This window comes from Musca domestica, unplaced genomic scaffold (genome assembly GCF_030504385.1).
Source record: "Musca domestica strain aabys unplaced genomic scaffold, Musca_domestica.polishedcontigs.V.1.1 2, whole genome shotgun sequence".
NCBI lineage: Eukaryota > Metazoa > Arthropoda > Insecta > Diptera > Muscidae > Musca > Musca domestica.
In genome coordinates, this window is record NW_026712249.1 from 27,813,609 (window position 1) to 27,828,401 (window position 14,793).

General features: G+C 37.7%; 1 protein-coding gene across 1 annotated transcript; it reads left to right on the plus strand.

Moving 5' to 3' along the window:
• The first annotated feature begins 611 nt into the window (after positions 1-611).
• On the plus strand, positions 612-8,740 carry LOC101891963 (dynein axonemal intermediate chain 4). Its single transcript, XM_005176585.4, has 5 exons — positions 612-775; positions 838-1,200; positions 2,976-4,435; positions 8,020-8,232; positions 8,367-8,740. The coding sequence occupies exons 1-5, from the start codon at positions 701-703 to the stop codon at positions 8,581-8,583; spliced, it is 2,328 nt and encodes a 775-aa protein (XP_005176642.1). The 5' UTR covers positions 612-700; the 3' UTR covers positions 8,584-8,740.
• The last annotated feature ends 6,053 nt before the right edge of the window (positions 8,741-14,793 follow it).

Sequence of the window (14,793 nt, forward strand, 5' to 3'; positions counted from 1 at the left end):
CATTTAAAGAGACTCTCGTCTGATCTCTGTAGAGACTGCCTTCAGATAGCATAAACCACCCTCTTAGCTGGTTTAAACCGTTAAGGCAATAGCAAATTTTTGAAAAGTTAGAAACTTTTATTTGTCATTCGTTTCTGTAATTGTGGTTTTTATATTAACATGCCTCTGTCTATGTCTTTGGTCATGAGCTGTTGCTTTATGTATTGTAGACACAAACCATATGCTAAAAATGAATTTTGTCTAGTTTTTACCATTTTAGGTCTTTGATTCCACTCTGGTCGTTATAGATAAACACCTGTGATAGTCTATGGAGTCTTCGTCCACCGTTTCTAAAGAGACGCCATCGTTGTTGCCAATAAAGACTTCTTTTTGGTCGTCTATAAATACTTTCTTCTGGTCACCAATAAAAAAAACTCTGGTCCTATAAAAACCCTTCTTACTGATTGTCTTTAGACATTTTCAATATCTATGAAGACTTCCTGTAGTCTCCCTTCTAGTCGTCTAGAGATTTCCTTCTGGCCGTCCATATAATTGTTCATCTTTTGCCTTTGTACAGTGGACATATTTTCCTAAGATTGGCAACCCTATTTAGTTTTTTGTTTTTTTTTTTTCTTAAATTTCAAAAAAAGTAATAGAATTTTTTTTATTTTTCGAAAAACTACAATTGAATTTTCATTACTCTCATAAACCAACAAGGAAAATGACATCTTCCAAAATAACCACATTCTTCAAGCCTTCAGCAGACGACAAAAATGAAGAACCCACCGATGGAGATGTAAGAACCTTAACGCTATTTCCAAAATCACAGAAGTTAAATAATCTGCCCCTTATTTTCAGAAACTTCTGCCAACGAAAAAGAAACTGGTCACGATGGACAAACGTGAGTCTAAGGAAAGTGTACTTCCTTCACGTCTTAGTTATTATGAATATGTCGATATGGAAGTACAAAGAGCTTTGGATCGAAGAGATTTTTTAAAAATTGAAGAGAATATTGATGGCGAAACGGTGGATGTAACACCAAAGCCCATCGATGTGGCATTTGATACGGAAGACTATAAAAAACTGAAAAAGACATTGGAATCCATACAGAAACGCCGTGGCGACTCGGAGGGTTTTAAGGGAACAGCCAGCTCTTTGATGCGAACTAAATCAAGCCGTGGTGTGGGCTTTCATCTGTCAATGGAAGATATCGTAACGGGGGTAAGAAAACAAAAAGAATAGAGATGGCTATAGTCTACAAAGGCGTATAGTTTCAAGTAGTCTATATAGACGAGTTTCAGGTCGAATATAGAGACGAGTTTTAGGTCGTCTATAGAGACGAGTTTTAGGTCGTCTATAGAGACGAGTTTCAGGTCATCTATACAGACGAGTTTTAGGTCATCTATACAGACGAGCTTCAGGTCGTCTACAGAGACGAGTTTCAGGTGCTCTATACAGACGACCTTCAGGTCGCCTATAGAGACGAGTTTCAGGTCGCCTATAGAGACGAGTTTCAGGTCGTCCATAGAGACGAGTTTCAGGTCGCCTATACAGACGAGCTTCAGGTCGTCTATACAGACGAGCTTCAGGTCATCTATACAGACGAGCTTCAGGTCATCTATACAGACGAGCTTCGGGTCGTCTATAGAGACGAGCTTCAGGTCGTCTATAGAGACGAGCTTCAGGTCGTCTATAGAGACGAGCTTCAGGTCGTCTATAGAGACGAGCTTCAGGTCGTCTATAGAGACGAGCTTCAGGTCGTCTATAGAGACGAGCTTCAGGTCGTCTATAGAGACGAGCTTCAGGTCGTCTATAGAGACGAGCTTCAGGTCGTCTATAGAGAGATGAGCTTCAGGTCGTCTATAGAGAGATGAGTTTTAGGCCGTCTATACAGAGACGTCCTGAGGTCGTGAAAGGGACGTCCTTGAGGTCGACTAAGGAGACGTCCTTGAGGTCGACTAAAGAGACGTCCTTGAGGTCGACTAAAGAGACGTCCTTGAGGTCGACTAAAGAGGCGTCCTCCAGGCTGTTTATAGGGATGTCCTCCAGGCCGTCTATAGGGACGTCCTTCAGGTTTTCTATCGTCATCCGTCATAGAATATCTTCTTGAAGTATTCTGTAACATGTTTTTGCTGGACAGAAGACCTTTGGCAAGACTTTTATGAATAGAAGGCCATTAATAGATTATGTAAGACATATGATAGGTTTTATATGAATATGAATTCAGGCCTTAATTGGCTTTGATATCCTTTCACAGAAGAAGAACTAAAAGAACTTTGCCCGGTCTTCAATAGATAGAAGGTAGGATGACCTATAAATGGAAGAAATGGAAGACCATCCACGTCTTTTATGAATGGAAAATCTTTAGCACGTCTAATGACTAGAATATCCTTAGCATGTCATCTATGATAGTATCACAGTGCTTCTGTGACTAAAGCATCTTCAGAGGTCTTCCAGGGCTAGAAGGTCTTTCAGAAGTCTTATAATTAATAGAAGCCCTGTCACAGGCTTTTTTTTTGGCTCCTTTCGCAGGTATTTCATGGCACGAAGACCTTTTAGAAATTGTCTATGAACAAGAGGTCTTTCAGAAACTATATTTGGCTAGAATAGCTTTCATAGAACCAATCATCGGATTTTAAAAATTAGAATCTTCTATTGTTAGATGATCCATTGAAGGTGTCTCATTGACGGAGGAATCCTTAACAGTTTTTCTATACAAAGAAGGCTATGTCCTATGTATTTTGTGGAGATAAGTCTTCTGACAGGTCAGATAAAAGAAGATCTTTGACACGTCTTCTATTTAATGAAAACTTTTAGGATGTAATTTCCTAAGTATTATATCAAAAGGAATCCTGAAGATGTTATTTTCCGATAGGAATCTGGTTATGAAAAACCTGGAGATATAAGTTCTTCTAAAAATCGACTGCAGCGAGACTTATTTTAACTAAGACTTCCTATTGCTCTCTCTAATATTTCACGCTCATATTTTTTTTCAGATTGGTAGCGAACGCATGCTTACCGACTTAAGAACCACATCATCCAGCCTCTCGCCTTACATAGATGTATCGAGTTCATCATCATCGTTGTCGTCACTCGAAGATCAGGCCAAAAAAGATTTAAAATCAAAATTCAACCTCCCCTTCATACGCGTAGTTCTACGTAAAACCGAACTAATTCTTCTATACGAACAACAGAGTATGACAGCGATACGAAACACCGAAGATGGTAACTCCGCCGAGCAGGATAACAAGCAATATGATTATTTGACAATTGGAAAAGGAAAGGTGCGACGACGTTCCGATGCTGAGACACAGACCAATGAAACGCTGTTTAAATCGCGCAAAGTCAATACAATACGCAAGGATACAACAAATACTGGCAGCTATGTATCCTATTTTGAAATGTTTGATACCTATCGCAAACTTGGAGAGCTAGATCCATTTTCGGAAGAGAGTGAAGGAGGCAAAGGAGAAAAAGAAAGTAATTACCAACAAAAAATGAGTCCAGAAGAACAATATGCCGCCATTTTAAAATTGCCCTCCTTTCATTGGGCCAGCACAGTGGTGAAACGTATGCTGGCCGGCAACAATTTTGAAAAATCCCAAAGAAGATTTCGTAATATGGATCCCATACCAAAAACAGTTAGCCAAATTGATTACAAATATTCTCTGAAGAATTTATTTACCATCCTGCCCTATGCTCGCGACAATGAACGTCGAGCTGTATCAGATATGAGTTTCTGCTATTCGAATAGTGACATCCTGGCCGTGGCCTATGGCATCTATTCATATCAAGCTGCAAAATTACCCAATACGGGAGAGGTGTGCATTTGGAGCATAAAAAACCCCTGTGATCCGGAACGTTACTATTTCTATAATTATCCGGTGGTCTCATTGGAGTTTTCACCCTATAGGGCCAATTTGTTGGCAATTGGCTTATTTGATGGCACGGTTGAGGTTCGTGATATTTCCAGATTCAATGAACCCCCTGTGGCCGTGTCACAGCGTAGCTCATCGCCAGGTGTTGATCCGGTATTGGCTATCAAATGGATTAAACAGGCATCTAGCGCAGATGGAGGTGATGAGATTGATCCATTTCTATCGCTATCACAAGATGGTTCGGTAACCCGATTCCACATTATAAGAAGTCCCCATTTGTTGGGCAACAGACAAATGGGTTTGGAGAGAATTGAAGGTAAACCCGAAGGGTTGCCGGTTACGGTCGTCAATGTTGCCACTCAAGAGGCCAATCCCCGTCCCCAGTGTTTGAATTTGACAAAACATCCTTTACATCCGGATATTTATTATATTTTAACGGATGAGGGATGTCTGCACAAGTGTTCCACAAATTATCAACATCATTATTTGGAGGTATTGAAAACCCATAAGGGTGCCGTAAATTGTATGGATTTTTCACCATGGTCTCCCAAGTTGTTCCTGACTTGCGGTAATGACTGGTAAGTTATTGGAATATTTGATTTTTTAGAATATTAAAAAATATCAAAATGTCACAGGCTGTAGTACCTATTAGGAACTTCAAATACGAAATTTCAAACAATTTCGGTGAATATTGTGTGGGTCCTCTACGAAGACATAAACCTGCATCGGCACTTTTCTGACATAGGCTATTTTTTCCAATAAAAACTCTAAATATGAAATTTAAAACATTTCCGGTGAATAATGTAGCCAATATCATAAAAATACCGAATATTGCGGGGTACTTTATATAGAGGCAATACGAAGACCTGGACCTGCATACAAAATTTTTCTCATAGGCTGTAGTACCCATTACGAAATTTTGAAACAACTCCGGTAAATAATGTCCCTAAAATCGTCAAAATATCGAACATGGGGGGGGGGGGGGGGCGGGCGTGGTATATGAGCTATACGATGTTGGCGACCTATATAGACATTTCTCTTCCAGGGGGTAAATTGCTAATAAAGAACTTCTTCCGTTATATAGGGGAAATATGATACCGTAGATAATGTAGACAATACTCGTTCAGGGGGTAAAGTACTCGGAAGGAACTCCTTTTGCAGAATTTCCGACAGCGTCATTGAAAAATTTGGCTGCAATCATCAAAATACCGAATATCGGTACCCCTTATATGGGGGCTATACGATATCGTGGACCGATATAGCCCATCTTTGAAATTCATCTGACTGCAGATAAAAGACTGATCTGTGCTAAATTTTAGCTTCCTATCTTCATTCGTTTTGACTCTAGCGTGATTACAACAGACGGAAGGACGAACAAGGCTAAATCGAATTAGAATTTTACTTATTTATTATTTGGTTGGAGGGTATAACAATTGGAGCCATGTATTCCATGCTCTAGATTTGATACGACGAGAAATATCCGTACATCTCAAGGATGTTAAAGTTTTCATATTTCATGAAGTTTTGATTATTCAAATTTTTGACTCTTTCGCATTACGATGTGCAGAATATGGACTGAGGCAAGGCTCTTCAAAAATTTTGAACATTTTTATGAAGTTAGCATAAAAATTAATTTTATTTAAAAAAAAAAAAAAAAACTAATATCACTTATGACGAAGATACCAAAAGAAGTGGTCCAATATTTCAAAAGTTGGACAAAGCTTGACATACAGGGTGACATGACAAAACTGCAACCAATTTCAGATTGCTGTCATTTCTACGACACTCGTCCGACAGCTCTTAAGATAATTCCAATGACAGCTCATTATATTGTTTACCAGCGTACAAAAGCATTTTGATGAGTATTTTCCAGAAAAAAGTTATTCGTGATGGAATTCAAGCGTGATAGTGTGATTTCTTTATATTTGGCCGGAAAACCACAAGTGGCTATCCTTAGAGCACTCCAGCATTTGAATGTGAATAAAACTTTTGTGTCTCATACCATCGCTCGTTACCGTGATACTGGTAGCGTAGCCCGACGTCAAGAAAGTGGACGGAAGAAAACAGCAACATCAGCAGATATGGTTCGAAATGTAAAGAAGCGACTTAATCGAAACCCGCGTCGTAGTGGCCGAAAAATGGCTCGTGGGCTGAACATGTCGCAATATTCCATTCGGCAAATATTGAAGACTGAGCTCGGGGTAAAGCTTGCCAAAGAGGCCACATGAAAATGTGCACCTTCGGTCGGCCACCAGAACTCAAGCGCCGGCCATGGTGATGGTGTGGGCCGCCATAACAGCCGATGGACACTCTCCGCTAGTATTAATCGACCGTGGCATCAAAATAAATGTCGAATATTATCGCGAAAATATTGTGGAGGGTGTATTAAAGCCTTGGGCCCGCAAACATTTGACACTAAAAAATAACAAAGTGCCGATCACCTAAAGCAAACGCTTCGGCGGGCATAGACCAAAATACCCCAGAACAACATTCGGGCAGTGTGTGACGGTTTCATTGACCGTTTTAAGGCCATAATTCGTGCCAAAGGTGACAAATTCGAACAAATCTAAACTTATTCTAAAATTTGATGCTATTTCCGACATTTTTTGCTTTCATTCAATAAAATTTAAAAAAAAAACAAGTAAGCAAAGGCTATAGTCGAGCGAGGCCGACCATGTGATACCCCCTAATGTCCATATCCATTTTCGATGATCCTAATTCTCTTCTCAGGAAGAATACCTTGTCGATTGGTTTCAATTGTGTGATCAGGAAAATTTTTGTGGTTTTGATTCATTTGACCCCTAAATATTTTGCGACAATCTCCAAATTTAAGATGCCCCTCCGTAACTCCAAATTCAGACTCGTCTATATGATTTGCTTGTCTACAATATTTGGCTATATTCGTCAACAAAATCAGCATTAAGAAAAGTTCGCCTCTTGTGTATTGTGGATTTCGCCTTTAAGTTATTTTCAGGGTTTCGGTGGAATGGAAACATCGCTATATATATCCTATATTTTTACTTTCGGCATCTACGTAGCGGTCAGAATTGACCAGTTCGGTTAATTGTGATTTCGCCTGAATTTAAAAATATTCGTGGATTAATGGAAAATTTGAGTTTTATTTAATATAAATGTTATGGTCTATTTCACCCACTAAAAATTACCCGATGACCATCAAAATTGGAACGCTTCTGCCCAGCTCTAAGCTCTAGCCACATGCTAACTGCCGCTTCGATTGGTCTATAATTGCGACCTGTAGAGCAACTGCAAAATCAACCCCAATATCATGCGATCGTCTCCAAAAGAAATAGGGTTCTATTCTGACGTAAACCCCACCTCCATTTTCAATTTCTTGAGGATCGGATCGAGGATGAGGATCAAATTAACATGGACAGACAGACGGACATACATAGCTAGATCGACTCAGCTCGGCGAGCTAGAAAGATCCATACATACTTTCCTATGTGGGAAACCAATATTTCGAGGTGTTACATAATTTTTGGCCCAATCAAACTTATAATACCCCTAACGCATAGTGTTGCAGGGTATAAAAATTTGTTATTGCGATTGACTTTGTTGCTGTTTATTATCTCACCCTGTATATACTTTGTAGGGTCCAACATGCGTTTATCGAGAAGTTGCAAATGAAATGACAAAGTTACTAAAGCCTCCATAGAATGGTGAAGACTATAAAAGTTGTCTCATTTGCGGATTTTGATCCAAGAGCGTAATTGGGTAATTTATCAGGGCATGTTGAACAAGTTCTTTTTTTACAAAAATTGAAGAGGAGGATATTGGCAATATTGATCAAATTTGAGGTTCGAATTTCATTAAAACCTGTGGTAGATCTATCCTACACCCAATAAGCGACCCTCCTTCCAAAATTCAGAATTGCACATTTGTCCAATACAATTGATTCAATTGTTATTTCATTTTAGTCTTTTTATGCACGTATAGTTCGAACTTTATAAAATCAAGCTTTATCTCACCTCTACACCCCAATCTGGGCAAAATTTCTAAATCGTCTGGATGTCGATAAATCCATCAGTCCCCCATCACACTATTCTTTTATATATAAATACGAATTTCCTTAAAAGCGTATCTTCCGCTCTCTATAATAAAATAAATATGACATTTTGAGAAAATTTGAGCTATTTTCCAGGTATATTCGAATTTGGATGGAGGGCATATTTAAGCCGCTGATAACCTTGCAAAATATGTACGGCCCATATCAATGGGCAGGGTGGAGTCGAACACATTCTACCGTTTTGATAGCGCTAAATCGAAAACAATGTGAAATTTGGGATCTAAAGAGAAGCACTCTGAAACCAGTTTCCGTACATACTTTGGGATCGTCCTACAATACTTTGGCGTTGTAAGTAAAAAATGCGACATTTTATAGAAGAAGTAGCTGAAATTTAATTGAATATATTTAGCATTAGTTGTTTGCTAAGCAAAAGTCTACTGACGTATATCGAAGTACTATTTCACTTCCTTTGTCTTCCCTAGATTTTCACGTGACGGTAATTCCATAGCTATTGGCAATGAACGTGGCAAAGTTTTCATGCAGGCTTTCGAAGAGATGCCATTCGCACCACACTATCAATACGATGCCCTGGAAAAGGCCATATTGAATGCTGTTAACAATTTCCCCGAACTCTTGATTGAATTGAAAAGTTTGGGCTATTTTGGTTATCCCAGCAAGGGTATGGTTATACCACCATAAAATGTGGATACACATATATCTGTGTGTATATATATGTGCTAGTAGATTATTTATAAATGTGGCAATTTTTGTAAGCCATTAAAACCTTAATTCTTGCAATGCTATTAAATTGGAAACTTAACAATTTTTTTTTCCGCAGCACATCATTCATCGTTTTTTTTTTCAATTTAACAACAACACCATTTAAATGAAATGTTAAATTGAATTGAAATAAAAAAATGCATTTAATTTTGATAATAGAGAAGCATCTGGTTGGAATCTGCATTTTCGGCGTTATTCCAATTTTGTTAATGGAATTATTTATAATCTGTTTTTGGAAAAGTATTTTTACAGTAACTCTTAGCTGACTGTTAAAGAGTTTAATCTGATGCGAGTGGATGCAATTGGGCAAGTAGAAAAGGTTGAGGGTCAGGATTATGATTTAAATGAAAGCAATTGATGGAGTAGAAAAGTGAGAGAAAGCATAAGCTCTCAGCGTTTAAATGTTTAAAAATTAAGTGATTTAGAACATGACCTGTAGCTGATTAATAATATCCGACATTCATGCAACATGGATCACCACAATTTTTTAGAAAAATACGAATATTTTTAAATAATTATCATATTTTTTCAATATTTATTAATGTCTCCTCCCTCAACATTTTGCACCACAATGTTGAGGGAGGAAAAACAAGTTAAAAAGTATAGGTCGGTCTTGCCGATAGATGAATACCCTCAGCCATGGCTCGATTATTTAAATAATTTTTTTTTGGAATTGTTGAGCCTCTATGGAGTACGTTATGGGATGGGCCAATATTGTCCATTTCGTATCGGGCCTGAATAAATATGATTTAAATATTGAGGCATGTTAAGATGTGCATGATGTACCAGATATTGTCGTCCGAAGTATTCCATTCTCGTGCTTCATCAAATAAAATATAAGAAAATCGAACATTTATGTCCAATTTTATGTGAAATAAATTCCTTATTCATCCCAGGTTCTTGGTTTAGAGAAATATTTAGATATAGCAAGTTGTAAAGAGTGACCACCAGTTTTGCCAGATAAGAGTATTGAAAATTGTGACACTTTTTGGGTGAGATACCAGAAGGGGTTCGAATATATACAACATCTTCACAAGAGATATTTTAATAGTAAAAATGTTTGTGTGTGTGAATTTTGAAGAGAGATGGGTGCTTATTTCGCTTTCCTTGAGCGTTTTGTTTTTCAAAAATCTTGAACCCTATGTGGGGGAGGTACCAGAAGAAAACGCCCGATCACTACAATATTTATAACTGATCTTGTGTTCATTGAGATGCACCAAGTCCGAAGGGATTCGGATGTTAATTTCGCGTTTTATGTGCTTCATGGATTTTCAAAATGTTTGCCCTTTGTCCAGAAGGAGTGGACTGATATAATCTATCTGCACAACAGATATTGTGTTAGTAGAATTAATGCGAAGTGTGAAATACGAAGAGAACCGGATGCTTATTCCGTATTTTGCAATAATTTTGGTTTTTCAAAACATTGACCCTATGTGGGGGAGGTACCAGAAGGAAACGCCCGATCTCTACAATATTTATAACTGATCTTGTGTTAATGCAAATATTGAGATGTACCAAGTCCGAATGGATTCAGATGTTAATTTCGCGTTTTTTGAACTTCATGGATTTTCAAAAAGGTTTGCCCTTTGTCCAGAAGGAGTGGACTGATATATTCTATCTGCACAACAGATCGTGTTAGTAGACTTAACGCGAAGTGTGAAATATGAAGAGAACCGGATGCTTATTCCGTATTTTGCAATAATTTTGGTTTTTCAAAACATTGACCCTTTGTGGGGGAGGTACCTGATGAAAAGGTCCGATCTCTACCATCTTTATAACCGATCGTGGGTTTATGAATATATTGAAATGTACCAAGTCTGAATGGAATTCGATGTTAATTTCGCGTTTTATGAGCTTCATGGTTATTCAACATTTTGAACCTTTGGAGGAAGCACCAGAAGGAGTTGACCGATATATCCCATCTCCACAGCAGATCTTGTGTTGCCTAAAGTGTTTGTATTTGTCAAATTTGAAGAGAATTTAATGCTTATTTCGATTTCTTTGAGCCTTTTATTTTTCAAAATCTTGAAATCCATGTGGTGGAGGTACCAGAAGAAATGCTTCGATCTCTACCATCCTTGTATCAGATCTTGTGTTGATAGAAATATTGAGATGTGCCAAGTCTGAATGGAATCAAATGTTAATTTCGCATTCTATATATAGTTATCCCAAATGTTGACCCTCTGTGTGGGAGGTACTAGAAAGAGTTGTCCGTTAAATCCGTTCTTCATATCAGACATTGTGTTAGTGGAAAATATTGAAATGTGCGAAATTTGAAGATAATCGGACTCTCAGTTCAATATTTATAAACGTTTTAACTAATTTAACATTTTATCCTATGTGGGGATGGTACCAGAAAGGGTGATTCCATATCAACCATCTTTACACCAGATTTTGCTTAAGTAGAAATATTAGGATGTGGAAAATTGGAAAAGAATCGGATGTTAATTTCGAGTTTTTTTGAGCTTCATGGATATTTAATATGTTGACCCTTTGTTGCACCAGGAGGAGTGGACCGATATTATTCTATCTTCACAGCAGATCTTGTGTTAGTAGCCATAATGGGATGTATGAAATATGAAGAGGACCGGATGCTTATTTCGGATTTTATAATAGTTTTATTTATTTAAAACTTTGAACCTTTGTGGGGGAGTTACCTGTAGGAATGGTCCGATCTCTAGCATCTGTATAATAGGTCTCGTGTCGAAAGAAATATTAAGTTCTACCATATCTGAATGGAATCGGTTTTGAATTTTGTGTTTTACGAACTTCATAGATATTCAACATTTTTAACTATTGTGCGGGAGGTACCAGAAGGAGTGGATCTATATATCCCATCTTCGCAGCAGATCTTAAGTTGGTAGTAATAATGAGATGTATGAAATATGAAGAGAACCGGATGTTTATTTCAGATTTTATTTTCGTTTTGGTTATTCAAAATTTGACCCTTTGTGGGGGAGGTACCATAAGGAATAGTCCGATCACTACCATCTTTGTAACAGATATTGTGTTGGTGGAAATATTGAGATGAGCCAAGTGGATATTCAAAATTTTTACTTTTTGTGGGGGAGGTACTTGATGGGGTATATTGTCCATTTTTACACCTGACCTAGCACTGGTGAAATTATTAGTATTTGCAGTTGGAGTCAAATCGGGTGATGCTTTCTTTTTCTGTGCAAATAAATATTTTTTTTTTGTTCTTGAAAAAAATGTTGACTTCTTATGGGGGTGATACCTGAAGGAGTGGACCGATATTGTTAGGTTTGACAATAATACGATTTACCAAGTGTGAACCAATTCTCCCTTAGAGTTATTGTGTGCACCAGCGAGGCAGACAGACAGATGGACGGGCATCGCTAGATCGCCTCCAAATGTCCTGAAACGGATTTGATCCAAAGAGACCTAGGGTCTAAAAGTGTTATTTCGATGAGGCACGTTTTGGCCGCATAAAAGAATGTCTACCACCTCTAGCCACATGGCTGAGGGTTTTTGATACGATGTCATAGAGCCCTACCCTTAGATTTTTGACCGGGGTATTTCCAGAATATTTACGCACTTCGTCGTGTTATTAGGTATTCAAAAAAGTTTTAACGAAAGTTGTGGACCATTTTACTGCTAAATATAATCCAATGGTCTCCCAAAATGCTAGACTTCTCCCCTGCACTTAAATCTCTTCTCATTCAAGGGACCATTCCGAATTGATGAGAATTGAAAAAAAATCTCTCCAGCGGTTCTTGACTTATAAGTAGATATATTTCTTTTACATATATATGGTACATATTTTGCTACATATCCGATATCTTGGCTCTTAGCATCACTGTTATGGTCAGAAGTGTCCTTTAAATGTATTTGTAAGTTGGCCGGGATCAACAGTATTCGCGGTTTAGTGGAAATTTTCGTATTTTTTGATAACAAAAAGTTATGGTTTATTTTGCCCGCTAAATATTGTCCGATTACCATCCAAATTGGTTAGCTTCTGTCCAGCCCTGAACTCTAACTCCGTGGAAGTTTCCGCGTTGATTGGTTCATAATTGTGTCCAAAAGAGCAACTGCAAACTCAGAACTTTTTTGGTCCATTTCAACCCTATTTTAACTCCAAAAACAATAGGTTTCTATCCTGACTGTTTAATTTAGAATTGTATTAAATATTGCTTTTTATTGACCCCTGGTTTGGTCCTTAATTATTCGTTAAAATGTACGCGCTACGGTTTATTGCAACCTTGTGCTAGCGCCTTTGACATTTTAACGAGTAATTAGTTGTCACTTGTTTTGCCGCCTCCTTTAGACATCTAGTAGTATTTCGCTGTCATTCGGACAGACAACACCGGCAATATCGTTTGCAGCACATATCGTTGTGCATAGAAAGGCATGTTGTTGCCACAGGTAAAATTGTTACCAAACACCAAACTAGCAATAAATACTTGTATATATTAAGGAAAACCCCTGTGTTTTATTTCTTTTTATACTTCCCCCCTACGGTCCACTGCTCGACGCATTCGGCGTTTTACTCCCATCGGCGGAGCCCCTCTGAGCTAAACACTGACCCTAAACCCACTCCATTTTCCATTTCAACCTCTAAATATTGTGCGATCATCTCCAAAAACAAAAGGGTTCTATTTTGACCCTAAGCCCGCCTCAATTTTCAATTTCGTGAGGATTGGGCTACAATTTCAACCTGTAGCGTGATTACAAATTAACATGGACAGACGGACGGACATACATAGCTAGATAGACGGACTTACATAGCAAGACGGACGAACGGACATACATAGCTAGATCGACTCAGCTCGGCGAGATAGGGAGATTTATATATAGTTTCCTATATCGGAAACCATTATTTCGAGGTGTTACATAATTTTTGGCCCAATCAGACTTATAATACCCCCAACACATAGTTTTGTAGAGTATAAAAATAAAATATTTTCAAACTGATTTCCTTCACTCCCTTCGATGCTTTTGAATTCCATCACAATTCTTGGGCATCATATTTACATCCCAATTAATTATGAAGTTAGAAATGATCAATCGGTTTGAAATCAGGTTTATCACCTTCTCTAATTTCATTTTCACCAATAACATTTCTGAACAAAATTCCATAAGCATTGTTATTTAGGGAATTCCACAAAATAGTTTATTCATTGCATACTTATACTGAACCAAATATATGCAATGCGCACACACACACATATGTACCTTAACGTTGTCCTTTGGGATAACCACAGTATAAACACACACACACATACACATACAGATATGCATAAAAATACCACACATCTCTTTATTAATATGCATACCATGCATGACTAACTTTCGATTAATATATTCATATGGCATGCTGGGATGCGCAATCTCATTAAAAATCGACACATGTTTTTTCTTGTTTGGGAGGTTCTGTCAGGAATTTGTGCATTCATATTCCAGAGGAGTTTCATTCATGACCTAAACCCGAATGCACTAATTCGACTAACCATCGACATGAATATTCATTAATATGTAAAAATAGATATATGTCGGAGAACATGTGTACATGCATATCTAGGGGTCTTGGTTTTTAAACTTGATTTGATAAGTTAACAAGTTAATATGCATTTTGAAAAAGAGTTTTTTTTTTTGTTTTTGTTTAGCAAAGTTGTTTGTTTCAATAAGTTTTAGAAATACAAATAAGCAAGATATTTTTTATAGTGCTAGAATCGATAATACTGAGCAACACAAAAAATAATTATGGGGTAAATCCAGCAGATTATGCAAGTAGTGTTAAAAAAAAGGACACATGTATCGGCGTTTTGAACGTTTTCATCGAAAAACAAGTAAGCAAAGGTTATAGTCGTGCGGGGCCGACCATTTGATACCCTACAACACTACAACATGTTAGAAGCCCCTTGGTGTTAATTGTGTGATCAGGACATTTTTTCTGTTTTTGGTTCATTTGAGCCTCTAAATATTTTGCGATCATCTCCAAAAGCAAAGCCCCTCTGTATCTCCAAATTTAGACTCATCTATATGAATTGCTTGCCTACGATATTTGGCTATATTTGTCAATGAAATCAGCATAAATAAGCCAGAAGTTCCCCCATTTTGTGTATTTCGGATATCGCCTGTAAGAAATGCTGGTATTTTTTTCACACAAAA

What these genes read in the sequence shown, in the direction of transcription:
- LOC101891963 (XM_005176585.4), top strand. Translation starts at nt 701, where the DNA reads ATGACATCTTCCAAAATAACCACATTCTTCAAGCCTTCAGCAGACGAC. An exon ending in TGGAAGATATCGTAACGGGG is followed by an intron (nt 1,201 to 2,975) that starts GTAAGAAAACAA and finishes ATTTTTTTTCAG; the next exon opens with ATTGGTAGCGAACGCATGCT. An exon ending in TCCTACAATACTTTGGCGTT is followed by an intron (nt 8,233 to 8,366) that starts GTAAGTAAAAAA and finishes TGTCTTCCCTAG; the next exon opens with ATTTTCACGTGACGGTAATT.